General features: G+C 39.2%; 1 protein-coding gene across 2 annotated transcripts in view; it reads left to right on the top strand.

Moving 5' to 3' along the window:
* The window catches only part of tmem94 (transmembrane protein 94), a 73,839-nt gene that overhangs the window by 45,016 nt on the left and 11,858 nt on the right, over window positions 1-16,965 (top strand). For both annotated transcript variants that reach the window (XM_088438844.1, XM_088438845.1), the window contains exons 16-23: window positions 13-186; window positions 1,090-1,192; window positions 5,037-5,245; window positions 7,170-7,351; window positions 9,760-9,880; window positions 9,983-10,098; window positions 13,115-13,214; window positions 16,731-16,839. In XM_088438844.1, coding sequence (XP_088294970.1) covers window positions 13-186; window positions 1,090-1,192; window positions 5,037-5,245; window positions 7,170-7,351; window positions 9,760-9,880; window positions 9,983-10,098; window positions 13,115-13,214; window positions 16,731-16,839 — 1,114 coding nt within the window. The remainder of the gene's footprint in view (window positions 1-12; window positions 187-1,089; window positions 1,193-5,036; window positions 5,246-7,169; window positions 7,352-9,759; window positions 9,881-9,982; window positions 10,099-13,114; window positions 13,215-16,730; window positions 16,840-16,965) is intronic.

Consider the following 16,965-nt stretch of genomic DNA (forward strand, 5'->3'; position numbering starts at 1 on the left):
TTGGGGTTTCAGGGTTCACTCCTGGAGCAAGGGAGATTTTTGAACAGGAGAGTCACTTGGCTCTTTACCAGCTGCCGACTGGAGAAATTACAAAAGATGTCTCTTCGCGCCGCATGCATTACTTCACTAAACGCCAGCCTCCTATCTCCCATCTGATCTCGCTTTTTGTGCGAGAGTCTTCCTCAGGTGAGTTCTAAGCCAACTTGTCCTTCATTGACAGCTATCACTGAGATGATGACCACGTGTATGTGCAGCCATGATATCATAATTACTGTGGAGAGGACATTTTAAGTAGCAGCGTCCTATCATGTTTACTTGGCGTCCAATGTGCTAATAAATGTTAAAATCCTTCTACCTCAATCATCAAACGACTGGTCATCATATCACCTTGGTAATTTAATTAGAAATCAAATTTGTGGTGATATGTTACTGAGGTTTTGCGAAAATCATAGACATGCATGTCAGGTTAGCCTCTGTAGATTATGATATTAAGGAAATTGATTGCGCACCACATAACATTCAACGCAAACAATTTTAGATACATGTTGCAGGCCAACCTGTATAAATTCTCTTGAACAAATTGCTCCACCACGCCTTTTTTGGCTTTAAACTCATCTTAACAGGTGTTGTTAAAAAAAAAAAAGATGCTATTCATTGCCTTTTTTTTGTGCCTTGTTTCATCCAGCAAGAAGGTCAGTGGGTGCTAATTTAACAATAGGCAGAGAGAATGCTTCTGAATGCTACACAAATATGCTGAATGTATTGGAAACAAGGTCGTGGGTTTTCTAGCATTGTCGGATAAAAAAAGAATATAAGCAACTAATCTTACACTTGCTTTTATTTGCGATGTATGGAACAACGGATTTGCAAATTTTTTACATGGAAATTTCAAACAATACTTTGTGATGCTAAAAAGTGTTTGTGACAAGTAAAACAGTGAAACTTTTCCAAACCCTGACAAAATTTGCGACATTTGCAAGCATTCACCGCTCAGTGAGATATGGCCATTAATGAGTCAAGTTTGCTTATGATGCATTTGTATATTTGCAATTGTAGATGTTTTTCAATCTCTTATATTTTGGTTTGTAGAGAGTGTTCAGATGTTGTCACATGGCTCAGCTGACCTTATCCTGGAGGCCAGCACTGACTTTTGGGACGGTGCTGATATTTATCCCCTATTAGGATCTGACAGGTACTCATTTATTTTTTCCTTGTACAAGACACATTTAAATAACACTCAGAAGGAACTTGAACCAACAAGTAGTTCTTTTTATTTTGGACTGACACCGCGAGAGTTCTCCATATGGGGGAAATAACTACCATAACGTGTTGACTAAGATTATACTAGAAGATAAATCAATGGAGCACATTTTGACTGACAAATATGTTTATATTATTTGGAACAATTTCCTTATATATCAGTGGTTCTTAACCTTGTTGGAGGCCCCGAACCCCACCAGTTTCATATGCTCATTCACTGAACCCTTTTTTTAGTAAAAAATAAAATATGATTTTTTTACTGGTGCACGAAATGAATTGTGCATTAATATCACCTTGTTCAAATAACAAAACCAACACAGTGCATGAACTCAAAACAACTTAAAAAAATATATATACAGTGGGCCCCCGTGTTACGAACTTAATCCGTTCAGTGGCTACGCTCGTAACTCGAACTGCTCGAATGACGGGCAATCCAAACCTATGTGAATTCGTGAATGCGTGCAAAAACCTTAGGTAAAAACATCACGACTTTATACACATATTAAAAATGAGTAACATAATCTACTGTACAGTTAAATTAAATAACATAAATATACAAAGGAAAAATGACATTTACCTTTGGGGCGACGTGACTTGAGCTGGGTGGAGGCGGAGGGGAGCAGAGACCAACCCACAGAATTTATTTATTTATTTTCTTAAACGGGAACTTTTCTCAAAACTAGAACATATCACCAGCGATTTCCTTCTCTTTAATCCATAATAGAAGAAGCCTCTCAATTTTGTTGTCGATCGAGGTCCGTCCCCCGGCAAGGAAAGTCTTGTCCTTAGAAGATTGCCGAGCGGTTACGGCCATACTCAAGAGCCATGCGTGCGCCTCCCATCGTATTTTTTTTTTTTTTATTATCTCCTGCTTGGTTTCTATTGTCATCATCCTCTTACTTCTTCCTTTACCGCCACTAGCAATTTTAGAAGCCGTGTCTAACAGATAAAGTTTGCAAAGTCTTAACAACATTCCTTCCTTCCGTTTTTGACTCATTTTCTCTCCTTCCTTCCGTCCCGACCAGCTGTGCCATCAAGCTAGATAAAGGCGTTCGGCCAATAGCATACCGGCATTTCTGTGATTGACGTGACGCCGGCCAATAGCATCTCCGTGAGTGAGACCGTGACTGACACCGTGACTGAGACAGTGACTGTGACATTGTAAGAGCAATATCGTTCTTCGTTGATGTGACAACATTTAACTTTTGATTTTGATGACGTGGCAAGGCGAAAATATATGAACAAATACAATGGCCGGCATGTCAGATTGCTCGTAAGGCGAATAGTCTGTGCGTAAGTGGGGGACAAAAAACCCCGCGGACCACGCTCGTAAGTCGAAATGTTCGTAAATGAAGGTGTTCATAAACCGGGGGCCGACTGTATATGCAAAAACTGGGCTAATTTCACACACATGGCAAAAACACGATTCAGCACCTGTCCCCGGGATAACCACCGAACATTCGAATGGTAAAGAAGTACCTCAAATTCAGAGCCCATTTCTTTACACAGCTCACTGAAGATGCGGTGCCTCAGGGCACTATTTCGCACATTGTTCACACATTCCACTACAATTTGTAATTTGTATTAATTTCTGCCATTTTGGGCTGCAAGGTTTTTGTTGCTAACGCATGCTTGTGCAGAATGCAATGCGTAACAATAGTGTGCGGTGCATCGGCTTTTACTAGGGCACCAAAACCAGACTTTCTTCCCAGCATCACTGGAGCTCCGTCCGTACAAACTGCAGAAACCATATTCCATGAAAGGTTGTTGTCTCTGAAGAAGTCATCCACAAGCTTCTTCACATCGGCTGCCTTAGTTGTCGCTAATTCCGGTGTGCGTCCCGACTGAAAAGGAGGTCTCACTCTGCTGCTTATCCAGCGCTCTGAAAGCGGACCGGTAGGGAGTCTCACTCAGACACATATACAGCCCTCTCTTAAGCGGTCTGATAGGGAGGTCTCACTCTGCTGCATAAACCAGCGACCTCAAAGCGGACTGGTAGGAAATCTCAGAGCAGGACGCTTTCAATGACTGTGCCCACTAACTGCAGACTAGACTGAGGGGTGGACCTCTGCGGCGGTGGCTCCACCGAACCCCTGAGACCGACTCACCGAACCCCTAGGGTTCGATTGAACCCAGGTTAAGAACCACTGTTATATATGTATAGCTTCAGTGGTGATCCGTGCATTTCACACTTAGGCCTTCAGTGGACACCTTGTACGCATTACTGGGCTATGCATGCTATTTTTCAGGGCATTTAAACATCAATAAACTTGCATCAGCAATTAAAACTTATCATTGTACATGCCAAAACATGGAATAAGTAATAATAATTTCAAATTATTTGTCCATGAAGTTTTATGAAGTCCACCAAGATCAGGCAAGTTTTAAAAAATTGTACGCTAAATTACAAATGGCAATTTAATATAAGTGTCATGCCTGGGCATTGTGAGTTGGGAGGAGGAAGGAAGGGGATCCAAAAACATGCAGGAAAACTGAGAACTATGTGGCTCAAAAATGAAGTTTTAACAAGGAAATGAGGCCGGACCGAACCGGGAGCAAAACTGGACAAAGTGTCACCGGGCAGGTGGACCAAATCAGACTAATGAGAACGCAGACAATAAAGGCAGACGCGAGTGGAACAGAAACAAAACCCCACAACAAAGCTAACAAAGCCAGCCAAACATGACAGTTGAGTATAAATGACAAAAACATATCAACTCACCCAAAACGGCTGTCCCAAAGATATTTCAATACAGAACCCATTCATCTTTTTTTTTTTTACTCAGAAAGACTTTGTTGACTTGTTTATAGCATTTGTCTTCGCGCGTTTCATTTCCAATAATAAATTCTTTTGTCTTGACATGGACGCCAATGCTGAAAGTCGTGTCTGTCCAATTTCCGTTTTGTTCTTCAGCCATTGTGGGTTAAAACATTTTTTTTGAAAGCGTCCGCGAGTCTGGCTTTGATGTCCGCTAACGTTAGCTGGTTGAACATGTTTTTTTCTCTTTTTTTTTTTTTTTTTTTTAAATAACTTTAACTACTTCTACTGTTAAACATGGTGGATCAATAAAGCACCGCCTTCCTGCAGTGAGCGTCCAGTTATGACACATTCTACCTGAGGGTTCTTGAAGGCGCTTTTATTGGTAGATCGACTATTGCAGCTGTCTTAACAAAATATGGGCCCGTACACAATATGTCATTACACACTGCAGAGAAGCCTTCATACTTTTCAAGCGAATGCCCAGCACCTCCAGGCTCAGAGAGACATGAAGTCTGCCTGGTGACACACGTTAGCTGAATTCTAATTGGGTAAAAAGTCTACACTAAAACTGTAGCACTTAGGAGGAGTGTAACCATATGGATATACTGTAATATGACATGAAAAGAACAGAATATGGAGAATAATTTTATATATAAAATAAATATATTTAGTAAAAATAAATTTAAAATGAAATTGACTTTTATTATAGTTATAATAATTATATTTTATTATAGTTTTCATAATGTCAGGTTATATTAGGCCAGCATAGAAGGCCTTGCTGGCCCTGAAGGCCAGCCACTATCTTTGTTTATGTTTTTTATTTAAGAATGCCAATTTCACATGGAGCCAATTGTTGCCTTTGTAAAACCTGGCCCAAGTTTTGCATGGACAGTTTCACCGTCATACAGCAGATTATACTTTAGATGTTGCATTTCATAGACAGAACTACATCCAAAATCCTGTAGAGATCATCATTAAATCCTGGTTAAAATCTAATCCTGTCTCTTCTTTATAGAAAAAAGATTCTGGACTTCTACCAACGTGCCTGTCTGTCTGGTTACTGCTCAGCCTTCGCCTATAAACCCATGCAAGGTTCATTGTCCAGCCAGTTGAATGGGAAGTGTGTGGAATTGGCTTCTGGCCCCTGTCTATTCTCAGGACTGGAGCTGTCCTTAACCACTCCTATTAAGCATCCTTCCTGCAGGAACAGTTGGAGCTCAGATGGTATGTTTCATGCTGACTCCAAACACAGTTGAGCAAATTGTCTTGGAATTGATGTTAGAGTTGAATCTAAATACTGTTCTATTTAATAACTTTGTTGCTCACGGCTATTGCACTGTCAGATTACAAGATACATTCCTGGCCAAGCTACAAGTCTGTCACTCAGCAAATTTTGCTCAATCATCGCCTTTAAGACGGCGGACCCAAAATGATAGAGAGGCGGTACAAGAGGAAGTAGAAAAAAAAGAGGAATAGGGCATATACCAATCAGTATTTTCATTATAAATGTGGCTTCATTTACATGTATTTTATATATTTGGGAAGTACAAAGTTTTATGTATGTTAACAGAATGCAATATTGCGTTTGAGCAATATAGTTATACAATACTTTTGCTGAATAGCATTGTCCAACAAATTCAAATTAAATATACAGTGTGTGTGTGTACATCCATCCATTTTCTATAGCCACTTATGCTCATATGGGTCGCAGGCTCACTTGCTACACCCTGAACTGGTTGAACCAATCGCAGGGCACATAAAGCCGAACAACCATTCATGCGCCCAATCACACTTAAGGACAATGTAGTATGTGCAATTCACCTGCCATGCATGTTTTTGGAATTTGGGAGGAAGCCGGATTGCCTGCAGAGAACCCACACGGGCTCGGGGAGAACATGCAAACTCCACACAAAAGCCAGAGCAGGTTTACACTTTGAATTCCAATGCATTACGAAAGGCAGGAGGATCCAAAAGCTTGCTTTCGTCTCTCCTGTGTCTCTCCTGTAATGCCTGTGTGCGCTCAGCTCAGCACACACGCACACGTTACAAACGTGCTAGTAAGCACATTGATTGACAGCTTGATCTCTGGGAGCCGATCACGTGACTCGTAGGCACGTGCCAAGAGCAAACGCTGTCTGTGTGCCTACATAGACAGCAACGGAGAAATGCACAGATTTGGAAATCTGACTTTTACCTAGATTTCTTTTGTGATAAATTGAAATTTCAAGTGTATTTTTATGATATAAGAGGCTTCACTTTAATTCGATGTCCGAGCAGCTGCTCGCGAGAGTTCAAAAGATGGAAAGTGGTAGCTACTGTTCAGTTAGTGTATAAGGTTTAATCATTTAAGATTTCAGTAAATATATGTAAAGTACTTTAGTTATATTTGTCTGAAGTAATATGCATAGAATGAAGACTTTTCACATTGACAAAATTAAAAAAAAAATAAAATCGGTGTGTGTATGTATGTGTGTGTGTGTGGGGGGGGGGGCTATATTGCGGTTTGCTTATCAATTACAGTGAAACCTCGAGATACACATGCTTGTGTATGTTTTATCCCCTTCATATCACAAAAATTACTTTGCATATAAAAGAATACAAAACGAAATAAAACAAAACAAAACTTGAAATCTCAAAATTCCAATTTAAATTAAAGGCAACATGAGATTCTACTCATGAATATGGCTGCTCGGATATTATTGGACTTCTCTGGAAATCTCGGGCTATTCCAACAAGTCCAGCTGGACACAGTGCGGTGTCATAATCTTAACTCTCCATCCATATCCTGAACCATTCCTGAACAATTAGCTTAGCCATAGCTCGACATAGATAAAAGCCATGAATGTCCTGCTGGTCTGCTACCTCATTCGGAATGTTGAAAGGGATCCAGACCAACGTAATTGCATTTGAGGCGACTTTCAATGTAGGCCCCATTTACTGGTACAGTGTTCCCTTGTTTTTCTTTGTTAATGGTGACACGAAAACCCTCACGAAAAGTGAAATCCGTGAAGTATAGTATGACATAGAGGACTAGTGTGTTGAGGACACTGAACTTGCTTTAAATGCCAATTCGGGGGCTCTCCCACTAAAAAGAGGAAAGTCCTAAAAACTCTAACCTGTCTAATACCATTTTTCCCTTTTCCAATAGAAGGTATCGGTGAAGGAATGGAGTGTGACGATGGTGTGCAAGCTCTGAGTGGGCAAATCTTCATGGGCATGGTTTCATCCCAGTTCCAGGCCCGGCTGGACACAGTACGACTCATTGATGCTCTAATTACGGCATGCATTCGATTCGTGTACTTTTCCATGGAGGACGAACTCCGTAGCAAGGTAAAAAGCATTTAGGTTAACTTCATTTTTGTTCCTGTCACAAGGTTATCTATGTAGCTAAGAGTTTGGGCAGGTTGGGGTAAATTTGGACTGCTCCAAAAATGCTTGCATTCAACTTCTTTTCCTTGGTTTATATGTTTGATAGCTGATATTTAGTACACTAATTTCTTTTTCAGATTATTTATTTCATGATTATGGAATGTCGTCTGAGAATAAGAATTTCATTATGTGGTATTACTATGCATATGACAATAAAACTCTTGAATCATGAATCAAAGGAATCAGTCTTGATGGCAAAGTTACTTGCATTTTTCGAACCGCTTTGGTTTTCTTCTATAGTGCTGGAACTACTGTGCGACTAAGATGCTGTCGTAACGAGATCTCATACCACGGCCAAAGGTGTGAATTAGCCGCCAAAATCAACTGCCTTCTACGGTCATAAACGGCTTCATATCGAGCGCGATGTACATACCAATATCCCATGTCATTTTGGTACAGAGCTATCGCACTTGATGGGTCCATTGGCGATGCAGAACCATTTCTTATTGCTTGCTTGTTAGAGCTGTCTTGGTTTTATCAGTCAGTGTCTTACCATCGTTTTCCTCAATTTCAAAACCAAAATGTTGCCACACAAATTATTCAAAAGTAATCGGACCATCGTGTATTTCTCTTGTGTACTCCATTGAGCGCTTTCTCCTATTCACTTAATGGCAGATTGCAAACAACGGTTAGGTGCATGCCGCCACCTACTGTACGAGAGTGTAAAACTTAAGCCTACCCATTGCACTTCTTGGTCAGTAAGCCGTATCTTCCAAAAAAGTGTAAAGGAAATGAATCCCGTGACAAGCCGGAGCAAGAAATCTCGTGGCTTTTGATCTTGCGGGACAAGATCTTGTCCCACCCCTACTAAATACCACTTTTTATATCCAATACCAATACTGCAACCTTGAAGCTGAGGCTATACCGATCCGAGTCTATTTATCAACCTCAAAGTTGTTAATAATACTATTAAGTAATGTTCTCGATACAGCTAAAAACATCATGTTCATGTTACAACTGCTCACGTAAACGAAACTCAGGAATATGGCAACCTTCACCCTAAATTAAGAATACACATTATCATTTCAGCTTATGGACTGGTTTTAATAAAAAACAATACAATAAATACGGATTCAATCATTTTGTCCTGAATCACTCACATATAACTGTAGCTCTCCGTAAGACTACAGCCAAGGGGATGGGAAGGGACGGGATAACAGTATGAGGTTTAATAATTTAAGATTAAAGTAAATATCTGTACTGCAGTAGCTTGACATCGGAGGAGTGTCCGTGGCTACTGCATTTATAGTTAACTCATCTGTCTGGCATGAAGGAAACCTTCGAAGCACATTTCCGCAATATAGCCATTTTTTTGTCTTTAATTAGAAAAATTGAAAATCTGCCATCCATTGAGGGCATGATAGGGGAGGCGGAAGTTGCAAGGGATCCCTCTATCCCAAATGTGCGAATGTACACTGAGGTGGTCTGCACTGTTCGGGCCCTTTATAGCTGCATTTTTTTTTTAGTCCTTTTTTTTTTTTTTTTTAAACCTGATCTTCTATGCAAGGTAGCACAAAGGCATGTTTCCTTTCTCAAAACAAAGCAATTTTCTCTCAAATCTGTCACCACTTTTCAAAAGTTTTGCTGCCTTGTATTCAGGTTGATGTTTTTTCATTTTTGCAGACTTTGTATTTGCATGCAGATAGTAAATGTAGCAGATAGTAAATGAGGAACGTCACATAGAAAGCCATTATCATTCAACTTGTCAACGCTGTCATTATGGCCTGTCTTAATTTTATCTGTTGATAAATTAGTTTTTCATAAAGTTCTTTCTCAGTCTTGTTTTACTTGTTTTATAGTTGGAAAAATCACAAAGCCATAAACTATTAGCATCTAATTGACTAATTTATTTTATATATTAATATATTGTTTTAACCGTGTTTGTTTGTACATGCCTGATTTTTACCTTATGTTTACCACTTTGCAGCTTTTTTGGGTTGCACTATAAGTAATGTTTTTGGTCAGAAATCAATCAAACTACATCATGTTCTTAAATTTCTCATGCTTATTACTAAAGAGCTAAATACTAGGAACAATGTTGTTTTATATGTGGTGAAATAAGAGAATTGACTTACGTCTGGTAGGTGCAGTACTTATATTTTTACACAACACAATATCCATTGAGTTTTAAAGGTTTTTCAAAATACTCAACAGGTAATGTTGGGTAGTATCTGATTTGAAAATGGCTGGAAGTGACTGAGTTAATAGACGGGCCTGTGATACTTTACTAAATGTGAATGTGCAATGCTACAAGTACATTTTGCGAGTTAAAATATATAATAGCACAGTATACAATCTTGTGTGTGCAGGTTTTTGCAGAAAAGATGGGATTAGAGACAGGTTGGAACTGTCATATCTCATTGACTTCGAATGGAGACAGTCCATGTGAAGGAGCTCCCTCCAGCCCCTGTCATGGTTCCCTCCATGAAGGTGCCATTGTGTTTGACACTCAAGTGGAAAATGTGTATATCTTGTCTATTTCCTCAGGGTATTGCTGAGTGCCATTCTAAAATATAATTAAATGCGAAACAGATTCTCAAGATCCAGCAGAAGGTCCATTGTTGTCAGAGGAGGAGGTCCATTTGGACCTAGCAAGTTTCCAGCCCATAGACAGTGATGTACCCAGCTTTCTGGAAGATTGCAACCGGGTAAAAGATTACTTTATGTAAAATATTTAGGCAAAATATTACACATATACCCAGATAGAGTACAACTGGTAACCCTAACTCCAAACAAACTATTTGTCCACAATGCAAGTTACAGTTACATACATATGTGTGGCGCTAGTGAATGGATCAGCATTTTCAAATTTGTGTTGTGGTGACACCCAATTGACTGGACTTTTGAGTTGCGAATCACAGTCAGTTCTGAAACATTCAAAAATGGATTGATGATCGGCTCTTGAAGTGGATGGGGGGGGACATTTCCCTGTGCAAATTTGCAAAGCCTCAGGGCCCAATTTCTTCGAGATTTTCCAAACCAGGTTGTAGATTAATTACAGCATTTTCCTCTCCATCATTACAGAGGATATTTGAGAAATCTGTGCTCAGTCTGGCAAAAAGAATCCTGGCTGATCCGCAACATATTTTATTTTCTGAATATGTGATCTTACCCCCAGGTTGATGCTTTAGAATGTGTTGTTGCAAAAGCAACAGATCTTAATGATGTTTTCTCCCTGCTTGTTTTACCTCCTGCTTGTTTTACTGAACAAAAGTCAAAAGGATAGAGCCTTAGTAGGATCAAGTTTAAAGAAAAAAAAGGGTCTCGCTGCTCTTGTATACAGTAGTTTACTCTTCTGACTATATCGTGGGAATAGCTACAAACATGCCAGAGGATGTGATTCCCTGCTGATATTTTGTTTTGTTTTTCTTTTCGTGTGTGTGTTTGTTTTTATATGTATGTTTATTTTAACACTTAAGTGGTCAAAGCATTTTCACCCAAGACAAATTTCCCCCTGGGGACAAGAAAGTATTCTTATTATATTTTAAACCATGATTTTTTACAAAGAGCTTTCTCGCGAATCAAAAGTTTCACGCTAGTCTTAACAATATCCTGTCCATGCAAAAAAATAACAAAAAAAACATTTTAACAACCATTCAATTACTTTTAAATGAGAAACATGGCTGGACAGAACAGATATTTTCTCGTTGTGCCAATCAACAAGTGTATCTTGAAATTTGATGAAATGACATGGAATGATCCAAAATGAAATCCTACTTGAAGATGTTTCAAGAGCCTGTTGGTCACATTTTTATTTGAATGAATGATTGCATGAATGGAGTTTTTATTTTTTCCATTTCTGCTTCTGAATCATTATCTTCTATTGTGGCACATATAGAACTAATTTCCCTTAAAAAATTCTCACTAAAATTTGTTAAACATTTTCCTTTACCTCTCGCCATGCTTGATCATTGGTCAAATCCTTTTCCACTCACTCAGAGCAAACATGTATGTCATAATTTTCCGCTCCAGGTTTTCATTGGACCCTCACCTGTGTATCACTTGATTACCTTAGTCTGAGATACTGCACTCTGGAATTTGTGAATCCTAAATTACATATCTCAGAAAGAAATTTGATTTGTGTGGATTTTGTTAAACCAGATTAGGCCTGGTTATATTGAAGCTTTGTATGGGAAACGAGGTTTCCTTTTTTTTTATTTTTCGACACAACCTTGTAAGACAGTGAAAGATGGCACTGTTGGGGTCCAGCAACAAATTGAGGTGTTTACTTCTGTTCAGCCAATGCAGACATCATTCAGCAGCACACCACCAGCAGAGTTTGCAAGGCACAAGGTAAATACTGGCTTGTAAAGCCCACAGAACAAACCTGACTGGAGCACAAGTGTCTGTCAGCTGATAGCATTCATCGTTGTTTTATTCTTCAGAGAGGTGATTAACAGAACTGTTGACGAGTGTGACTGCTGGTCAAAATGCTTCCCCCTTCCTGGAATCATGTCCACAATGTCCTAAATGATGTGAAAAGTTGATGCGCTCATAATACTTTAATATCAAGGCCATACGTTTGGAACGCATGACAAATTTGGCACCTCTGTTCAGAAATCCTGTCTTTGTGGGTTTTATGAAGAGACACAAATTAAGTAAAAATGGATAAACACTTGAAATCTTTTAAATTGTAGGCTTTAAATCTGAAATCTATGAGCGTTTGACTTTTTGAATGGAATTATAGAAGTCAATTAACTTTTTCACAATATTCTATTATTTTTAAATGGGTCTGTGTTTGCTTTATGATTATATGCCTTGTTTAAAATATATTATCATTCATTCCATCCCAGTTTATAGCCTCATCTGTAACAATCAAATTAAAATCCTGCTAGAATACAGAACGCTGTGCCCATACAGAGCAAAAGTTGGTGTCGGTGTCATTGCAATGCTGTCCTCTTCCCAAATAACACTAAACAACAGCACTGCAATGTTTGAGACTGAGATGGAGTGATTGGTTGTTGCTTGATCTGACATCGGCAGTTTATCTGATCTATGATTGGTCGTTCCATTTGCTGTTTTGCTAGGCCAATGAGGAAAGCTACTTTTTCAGTGTCACTTGTAGGGATTGGCGCTTGATCTGACATTGCCGAATTATCTGATCTTGGATATGTACTGTATTTTCTGTTCGCTGTATTTTGAGCGAGTTAATAAATGTATGGGACAAACTATTTCAATATACAGTGCCATACTGGCTAGTATGGAACAGTTGGCAACCTTAAGCACACCTGAGTGGGAACAGGGTCTGATCTACAATTTGTAGGAAAATAGGTCGTAAGAACCACAGTTTGGCAGCCTTAGGCTATATAGGCCAACTTTTCATTTGTCATTGAGATGCTTCCAGAAATATCACTTTGAAATAAGCAAAAATAACTCCAAAATCACACAATAACCTGTTTTTCCACAATGCATACAGTACTGAAGGAAACATGTAGACCCCAGAGGGTGGGGGTCCATGCAATTTGCAACTCAAAGGTCCAGTCTACAAAGTTATAGCCACAACACAAAATTGAAAATTATGTGTGTTTGGGGGGATTAACTTGTTATAGGACTAATCTAATAGTCAAAAATGAGTTCATTTTTTACATATGATAGAAAGTAATAGAAAGTAGTCTTAAGTAGTCATTTTGTCTGTCCTGTTTTTCATTCTTGACTTATCTCTAGGCAAAGCTTCCACGTGGCATTCACCAGGTTCGACCTCATTTAAAGAACATAGACAACGTACCACTATTAGTGCCACTCTTCACTGACTGCACTCCTGACAGTATGTCCTCTTTTCACTAAATGAGTTACGTCTGGAAAATTAAAACTAATTCTCTTTACTTCAATTCAAGTTGAATGTTTGTAGTTGTCTATCTACATATTTTGCACACTTTTTTTATGTATATTTGTGTAAAAAGAACAATTTTGGTGAAGCCTATTTCAATTGATTAGTCAAATCATCGGCTTACGCTTGAGTTCAGTGTGATTCTCCTCCACTGTAAACATTTCGACATAGAAACAATTTAAGTGATGCACAACCATCAGTAGATGACAACAATTCCCCATATTAGATATGAGATCGACACAGTTTTATAGTCTTCTGGAAGAAATGGCTTCATTTTTGTAAACCTATTTTTATTCTAATGCTAAATATTGAAGAGTGGAAAAGACAAAACATTTGATAAATTTGGTGTATACTTATATAATAATTGAACACAATATGGTGTGGGTATTGAAAATGTCAAAATTATCTAAAATGGTTGGCAGTGAATGAGTTAAGTTTTGCATGTTCCAGTCATTTGAGGAAGGAAAATGAAAAGTCTGACCAAAAGTAGTTTGGACATTGGACCTAAAGATTTTATTAAAACTGCTGAATGGCGAGTGCAGGTGGCGGTATTCATGGTGAGTAGAGAGCAAACGTTATTATAACTTATATAATGTTGGGAACTTTGTAGTAAGTGTTATACAGATAAAATCAAAGAACAGTGAATTTGTGAGCGCGAACGATTAGATAGACAATCACCAAGTAGATTTCATAGCGGTTGGTATTAAAGGAAGTGTTTGTGACCAAATTCATCCATCCATCCATCTATTCTCTATAGCTGCTTATCTTCACAAGGGTCGCAGGCTTGCTGGTGCCTCTCCCACCTGGTTTCGGGCTGTTGCCTGGGGACACTGTGGACTGGTTGCCAGCCAATCGCAGAGCACACCGGGGCGAAGAAACATTCACGCATCCAATAATACCTAAGGACAATTTAGCGTGTCCAATACACCTGCCATGCATGTTTTTGGAGTGCCCAGAGAGAACTCGTGCGGGCTTGGGGAGAACATGCAAACTCCACATAGGAAAACCAAAGTCAGCTTGAATCGAGTTGCTTATCTTTGAGGCGGACGTGTCTGTGACCAAATGGATAATCTTTTTTTCTATTCTCTCTCATCTTAGTAGTTTTTGAAGTTGATCTGTATCATGGTGTGACATATCTTAGATTCACTGGGTGCTTTGAGTCTTGCAACATCATACACCCTTGCCCAGGTAACCGGGCTGGGCTTGATCAGGCCTATGCGTTTGTCTGAGTAGTGATGTGGTCCACATGTCTCCCATCTTGATTCACAGCCACCCTGACTCTTTTTCTACTTCGTCCGGGATGTTTTTGATGGCTCTTGTGTTGTGCTCTCCCTTCACTCTCAACATCCTGACTACTCTGATGAGTAATTGGGCTGTGAATCATCTGCATCCAACCGCGATGGGGTTGCATTGGGTGCTCCATCCCCTGTTTTGGCAATCGCTTATAACTCCCCATACGTGGGCCTCTTTCTCTCAAAGGCCTCATCTCTCCATTCTTTCCGGGAAACAGTCAACTCCTGCAAAAGCTGTGTCCCTATGTTGACCTTCAGCTGCCAGCAGCCCCCCTTGCTTGACTCTGGCACTTCTATAGCTTCTCCTCAGCCCTAACAAAGATGAAGGACTGCCTATGGTTTTTGGTGTTTACTTCTGGCGATCCCATTGCTAATGACCTCTGCAATGACCTGCAGCACTTGGTCATGGACTGGCTGTTGTGGCAGCGTATCATTCTAGTAAAGGTGTGAAGAATCATTTACATTGTGTCACTTTACAGTGAAGGAGAATTTATATTGAACTTCCTTGGACTATTTAAACTGTCTACCGAATAAACCATGCAAACCGTAACTGATGGGCTGATGAAACTTTTCAAGGCCTAAGTAACTCGACCGACAAACTGTGTTAACGTTGACCAATTGTACAATGGCATTTTGCCAAAACAACCATTCAAGAAACTCAAGGGTTAGGGTTAGGGTTGGTTAGGACAGTTGGAGTGACACTGAAGAAGACTGTCTTTAATGAGACTAGGTACCAAACAGTATCTCCTGGTACTCGTGTGAATAACCCATGAAAAAAATTACCATATTTTCACTGACTAAAGACGCACCATATTTAAAGGTGCAGTCTGAGTTGTATGTACACAGTATTTCTGTATTTAACACACACAAGACTCATCGTATAATTAGTCTCCAGCCTAAAACGTGGTAGCATGCATGCATACTCACATATGTTTAAAAAACAAAAAAAACAGCAGGAACAAAATTGAGTTGTTGTACTTGATTACGGTATTTACAATGGAGTTGCATTATTTTTGATCAATGCACATTCAGAAATCCGTCAAAATACTCATCTTCTGTATCCAATATGAGCTGGGCAAGTTCCCCATCCAACTTGCCAGATCCCCTCTCATCAATGTCTGAGTCTGTCTCATTGCAGTGCAACTCCTCAGAAACAATGCCGGCTTTCGAGAAAGCTCGAACAACAGCGCAAATACGTTAGCACAGGCATCCACAATCCATTCACAAATTGTGGTCTAACTTGAACCATGGAGCTGTTGATGTTTTACTCTCTTGCTGCTGCTTGATTTCCATGTTGCTCGACGTAGCCGAGAGCTCGTAGTTTGAACTGTGCATCGTCAGCGTTTCTCTATTGTACGTGCCATTTTCAAAGGACTTACTCTTTAGCCAGATGTTTTGCCCAACACACACATCAGCAATGGCACCGTCCTCCTTTTTTAAAGAGTATAAGCAGCATTGACAGGAAATGTTTTCAGTCAGTGAAGTGAAGAGAGCTCACCGATGTCACTCAGCAACATTCACACATTTTGGAACTCTGTGGACACATTTGACGCAATGCATCATAAGACGCCTCATCAATTTTGGTGATAATTTTAGACTTGTAGCTGCACCTAATGGCTGTGAAAATATGGTATTTGCACCCCTGGTTATGTCTATATATATCCCTAATTCTCACTTTAATTTAAAAACAGCTTCAGTAAATATATAAATCAAGTGAAATATGTAATGTAAAATATTTGTAATTTGTTTGTAAAATTCCCACAAAAGGAAAGGTATAAGGGTTTGTGTTATCCACAATCACCATGAACGTTTGCCTCACATTTGTAAATATTAAGTTCTGTGCTCAGTATTACCCTAGACTCGACAATCGCAGCGGATCTGAACTGTTTTCCACTGCGGTATTTTTTAAAATGTGTATCAGAAAATTAAACGCTACATCACAATCGCTAAAAAAGCGACATTAATTGCAACAATATAGAGAAAGAGTGCAATATCAGTCTGGAATCTGTATGGTACTCAATTATTAGTTGTTTTTCTATAAAAGTTGAGTTATTTTAATTTAATCATGGTTTTGGCTTAGGAGTTATTGTTATCGAAGATAACTTTCCAACAAAACAATCAATATTGACTCATTACCATTACATTTGTGATTTGTTTCCAGCAATGTTTGAGATGATAAAGATCATGCAGGAGAACAGGGAGGTCACATGCTGTTTGGGAAGTGCTGCCAATTTCCGCAACAGCCGCCTTTTTCTGCAGAGTGACCTCAGGTATCTGAACATATAGGGGGATAGCACCAATAATAATTGCGTCATCAAGTGTGTGACAATACTGTATTTGTTGTCCTTCCATTGCCTCACATTGCACATATACACAGTATATAAAAAATACAATGT

This window comes from Hippichthys cyanospilos, chromosome 17, assembly GCF_059441005.1.
Source record: "Hippichthys cyanospilos isolate Australia breed blue-spotted pipefish chromosome 17, RoL_Hcya_1.0, whole genome shotgun sequence".
NCBI classification, from domain to species: Eukaryota; Metazoa; Chordata; class Actinopteri; order Syngnathiformes; family Syngnathidae; genus Hippichthys; species Hippichthys cyanospilos.